The 5,588-nt window shown below is 37.8% G+C and overlaps 1 protein-coding gene across 1 annotated transcript in view; it reads right to left on the reverse strand.

The window, feature by feature from the left end:
• Nucleotides 1–33: 33 nt before the first annotated feature.
• Nucleotides 34–5,588, reverse strand: part of LOC118745551 — a 46,482-nt gene continuing 40,927 nt past the window's right edge. Inside the window, exon 2 of the mRNA XM_036479015.1 lies at nt 34–863. Within this exon, the coding sequence (XP_036334908.1) occupies nt 197–863 (667 nt within the window). The 3' untranslated portion in view covers nt 34–196. The remainder of the gene's footprint in view (nt 864–5,588) is intronic.

Raw genomic sequence — 5,588 nt, forward strand, 5'->3', positions numbered from 1 at the left:
AGGTGTCCGTTTTGGAATGTACCTGAATGGCAAGACAAGCGTGGGAGTGATTCTGAAGAATTGTCGATCAGCTTGGCAGCTGTGAAGTCTGTTTACAAATATCCAAGAAGCTATGCAGGCGCGGGAGTGATTCTAAGGAATCATCAAACCGCTGTTTTAGCTTTGCAGCTGTGAAATATGCTAACTTCTCCCCCTCTTAAGACGAGTCGCCCTCGACTTGCGCCAAAATTTCCTCCACTGCCCTCTGAGTTTTTGCTTTATTAATTGTCGATTTTTTTCTGCGGTATAGGAAAAGAATTGCTGTTGCGATGATTAGTAATGGAGGAAAAGAAAAAATTGTCCACAAGAAAGTACGATGAAGAGATAGGCCCTCTTTCAGCTCTTGAATGTGAGAAACATTATCGACGTAAATTTTATGCAAATACGGTAAGGACAAACTTGTATGGTGTTCCAAGTAGTTAATCGATACCGTCTTTGGAGGATGTGGTTGGATATAAATTGGTTCCTTTTTTGCCACGTAGGTTGTATCATTTATAGTGATGGAATCTCGAAAAAGAAGCAAATACGTTCCTTTAATTTCCAATTTTCGTTGATCAAGTATTGTTGTTGGTGGCACGTTATTAAGAATGATAATGCCTTCGTCTATTTTTTGAACTGGTGGTATATGATACGCTGATTCTGATGAGCAAGTCGCTGTGTTATTGTTTAGCACCTGATTTAAGCAATTTGAGTGAGCCGGTTTGCACACTTTAGCCACAAGAGCGTCATTGCAGTTGTCGAGTGGTTGAAATTTATCGCTACATTTTGCCGCAAGCGTGGTCTCTAGCTTAACAATACTATTATTATGGACCACAGGATAGATTCTGAGAAATTCGCAAAAATTAATTATCTTAGGAATCTTAAGAACATAGTAAATAACATCTGAATTTTGTAAAATTGTAACCTTAGATACTAAAAGTAAGTTACTTAAACTAAAGGGTAATTGTTCGAAATTGAAAGCGTGATCCATCTCCTCATCATCCAAAACAAGTGGATTTATAATATTACTTTTTGCTAACACAATGGAGAGTGCTAGTCTGTTTAGTTGGCTTATTATGTGGTTATTTCTTCTTATCAAATTTTCACAAAGCAGTGTTTTTTCGTCTTTTAACATCCAATCGGTCCAATTTCCGCGAATTTTGTTGATTTGGTTGGTTATTTCGTTAATTCCATTTTGTAAATCGGAGTTAATTTTAATCTGCCTATTGTTGTTTTTTATTAACGTGCTTTCCTTTGTCAAGAGCAGTTCAAAGTCCTCATGATCTGGGGTACCAGCTACGAATTTCAGAGCGAAACCCAGGAAATCTATTGATCTTGCAATTCTTCTCGGTATTTCCAAGGTGCGGATGATGTGTAATATTTCATCACCTTGTTGTTTTAAAATATTTTCGTTTACTATCTGATTTTTTGATTTTGATACGAACCATTGGCTTTCATAAGCTATCTGGCGGTAATCTGCCAAGTTGGTGGCATGTACGAGGTAAATGAATTCATTATAAATAGCCACATTTCCCCGAGGAATGGTAACAACTTGTGAAGAGGCGTAGTCAATTAGATTGGCCCTAGTGTCGGAGATAAGGGCAAGCACAAATCTGAAATTGATTTTATCGTAAATTACTTTTATGAATTTTTCTGCCTTCTATCTGTACTGTTGTACCTAAATCTCGTTCTACTATTTTTTCTACGAAAACTTTCTCAAACTTATTTCCTAGTCGTTTATTTTGACGAAGGAACACCCTTTCACCAGGCTGATATGTTTTAGTTATCCTTCTCTCATTTAATTTACTCAATACCAAATTTTGAGCTGTTATTAATTTTTCCTTGACTTCCCTAAATTTTCCTGCTGGGCAGTTTTGTAAAATTTCGATTGGTTTTGAATTTATAACTGAGTGAATTGTTCTATTGTATTTGTATGTAGCAAGCAAAATTAAATCCTTAACTTCACTTATTTGCTGCTGCGCTTTCACGCACCTGGCTATTTCCAACAGGGTTGAATGAAACCTTTCAACCTGTCCGTTGCTTTCGCTATGTAAGGTAGGTACGAAAAACTGCTCTATAGCGAAATGATCGCGTAGCATTGATTTAATTAAATTTGAAGTAAACGCTCTTTCGTTATCTGTGACAATTGTTTTAGTGTTTTGGAACATACCCAATACCTCCAATAAAGCTTCTTTTATGTCAATGGTGCATCTTGAAATAATGGGTTTGACTATTGCAAATTTTGAAAACCTATCAACAGCAGTTAGGAATAACTGCTTTCCAGTAATTAAAATGTCCAAGTGGAGAGTTTCTCCTGGACGCTCCGGGGTTGGAGTTCTCCCAATTTCGGGATTTGGGGGTCTCCTTTGGTATTTATTTTCCAGACAGATCTTACAATTTGATATTGTCGACTTGAGCATTTTCCTCATGTCCGGAAAGTAGTATTCTTAAAATTTTCCGACAGCGATCGATGGGCACGGGCATGCTCTGTTGCTATTGCTTCCTGTTGGTCGTTTGGATTAGTTAGATCGATTACAAATTTTTCCGTATGAATAAATTTAGCCCCCGGGAATGCTTCAATAAGAGGTCCCTGAATCTCCGATAGTGTCGGAAGATCGCAAAAAAAAACATTTGTAACGCTAGGATTTATAAGTTTCTTGAGAGTTTGTAATAAATTTGTTATTGTGTCGTAATTTATGGTATAACGAATTTTTTTCTGAAAAATGATTTTCGTACTTAGATGATAATGATCCCCCTTTGTTAAAATGAATTGGTTTTTGGATATTGGATAGTTTTAATTATGTTTGAGAGTGATAACTCGCTATGTGCTGTTGCATCTGTGTCACTCATATTATTCAAAAACTGACGAGACAAAGCGTCTGCTACGACGTTGTCTCTGCCGGGCTTATAACAAAATTTCGGCCAAAATTCCTCTATGAACGCTCGCCATCGCTTCATTTTTGTAATTGGATTTTTGTTCGAAATGGCGAACGTTAAAGGCTGGTGGTCTGTGAATATTACGATGTCCTTAATACCGTATAAGTAATGTCGAAGGTTTTTAAGGGCCCACACTATAGCCAAAAGCTCACGCTCGTTGGTTGCATAATTTTCCTCTGTTTTTGATAGTGTTCGCGAAATCATTGTGATGGGCCGCCCATTCTGGGATAGGACCGCGCCTAAAGCGCTAGAGGATGCGTCTGTTGTCAGTTCGAATGTTTTGTCATAATCCGGATAAAACAGCAAAACATCTTCCGATGCCAAGATGCTTTTTACCTTTTTAAACGCTTGAATAGCCTCGTCGTCGAGGACTATTTTAAGATGTTTGGACTTGTGGGATGACACATGGCCATTTTCCCCCCGAAGATACTTTGTTAATGGTTTGACGATAGACACATAATCCCGTATAAACCACCTATAGTATCCTGAAAGACCCAAGAAAGAGCGCAATGCTCGAAATGTTTCCGGCATCTTATAGTCAATTATGTCCTTAATCTTATTTGGACATGTTTTTATCCATTTTTGGGAGACAATAAAACCGAGAAATTCAACCTCCTTCTTAAAGAATTTAGTCTTTTCTGCTGAAACTGGCATTCCAGCTTTTTCCAACTTCCTTAATACCCTATAAACATGTTGAATATGGGACTTTTCGTCCCTTGAAAATATGATTATATCATCCATATAAACTTGGCAACTTTGGCCAATGTCGTCTCTCAGGAAAATACTGGGTGCATTCTTTAAACCGAATGGCAACCTATTAAACTCATATTTTCCATTGTTTATGCTGAAGGCTGTTTTTTCGCGATCCTTCTCTTCAAGGATTATCTGGTGGAAGCCAGATTTTAGATCTAAAAATAATAAAAAATTTGGAACTACCCAGATTTGCTAGTATGGTAGAAAAATCTGGTATAAGATATCTATCCGCAATCGTTTTTTACCTTCCTCTTATTAGCTCGGGATGTAACTATGTAATATTGATGCGCCTAAGAGATGAAGCGATTTCTATTCTCAACTTACATACCTAATGGTAGTACGAATGGCAATTATAATAGGGAGGTTTTAGTTTTTTAAACTATAATTTTATTCGTTTAATTTTCGAAAGTCGATTACCATGCGGAGCTTTTGTTTACCGTATTCATCTAGGACTTGTTTATTCACAACATGGTCCGGAGAATTATAAGCCGAATTCGTTTTCCTGATAATACCGTCCTTCAACAATGTTTCTATTTCCTTATTAATGAATCCTGCCGCCGAAACCGGGATAGATCGGGTATAAATAGGTTCTGAGGAAGTAGTACGAATTTTTGCTTTGACCGTAGTATTATATGGTAAAGCTCGGTTAGGTTCGGCAAGGGCCTTCAAGTTCTTTTTGATCATAGAGTCAAACTCATCTTTCACAAGAGCTGGGACTGAGTCCCTATCCAAACACATGGAGTTTACCTGCTCACAATTTATGTTATTTAATTTTTCTTTACCGCCCTCATAAAATAAATATTCCGATTTCGTATCAATTTGAGCTCCTATTTCTTGTAGGAAATCGTATCCTACTATACCATCGAAGCTTTTTAAATTTGGAAGAATAAAGAAAGTTTATGCTTTTCCCAAAAGGAAAACCTTGCATTTTTTTCTATGAGATTAGACCCATTTATTGACTCGACCTTAAACTGTCTCTCCACAGGGGTAATTCCCTTTAAGAAACTAAAATTTTTGATATAGTTCTTCGAGGTTCCTGTATCAATCAACAGTCTAAGCTCCCGCCCCTCCGACGTCTTCTTGATAATGTAGGGTAGGAGCGGCCTTACGCTAAAAAATTCATTTCATCTTCCATCGCAAAATTAGAAGCGATCTCGATATCTGAATCACTGTCACGATCCACAGTAACTTTTTCTGGTGGATCTACCTCTTGGGATGTCTTCAAATGATTCGTCCGTTGCACCTTTGGTTTTCGTGAATTTACTGAATACCCTTGTTCGCGATCCCGTTTATTCGCGTATTGATTAGCATCCCTTTTGGGATGCCCTCCTAATGCCTTCTTATAACCCTGGTTGGACTGTTTTGTACGTCGGAATGCAGAGGATCCGCGGTCTACCTCCATTGGAGTAGGAGTGTCCTTAGGCATTTGGGGAATGCTTGAATAATTGTTCTGATATTTTGGGTTATCTGAATTTGTTACGCTGTTAACTGCAAATGTTCAAGCAAAATCATAACGCATACGGTTATTTTCTAACTCCTGGGCAGTGGCCAGCGCAGAATGCAAATCTTTTGGATTGGCCGAAAATAGAATATCGCATAAAGGCCGCTTTAGGCCGGAAATAAAGACCCTTAATGCATTTTCCCTAGCTCTATCATTGAGCGCGGCGGCAAGCTCCCTGTTGTTGGAGTGAGTCATTATATTTTTATTCGTTATGAGTGTTAATTATTTGTCCACCGTGTCATAATATTGACAGAGTGACAAATTTCCCTGCCTTAAAACACTGAGTTCTGTTTCCAAAACATGTAACGGTCTTTTATCCGCGTATGTTTTATCTAACCTAGCTATTATAGCTTTAAAATTCAACACAGTTGAAAAGGAA

Source organism: Rhagoletis pomonella, unplaced genomic scaffold (assembly GCF_013731165.1).
Source record: "Rhagoletis pomonella isolate Grant_MI unplaced genomic scaffold, Rhpom_1.0 Rhpom_scaffold_00009, whole genome shotgun sequence".
NCBI lineage: Eukaryota > Metazoa > Arthropoda > Insecta > Diptera > Tephritidae > Rhagoletis > Rhagoletis pomonella.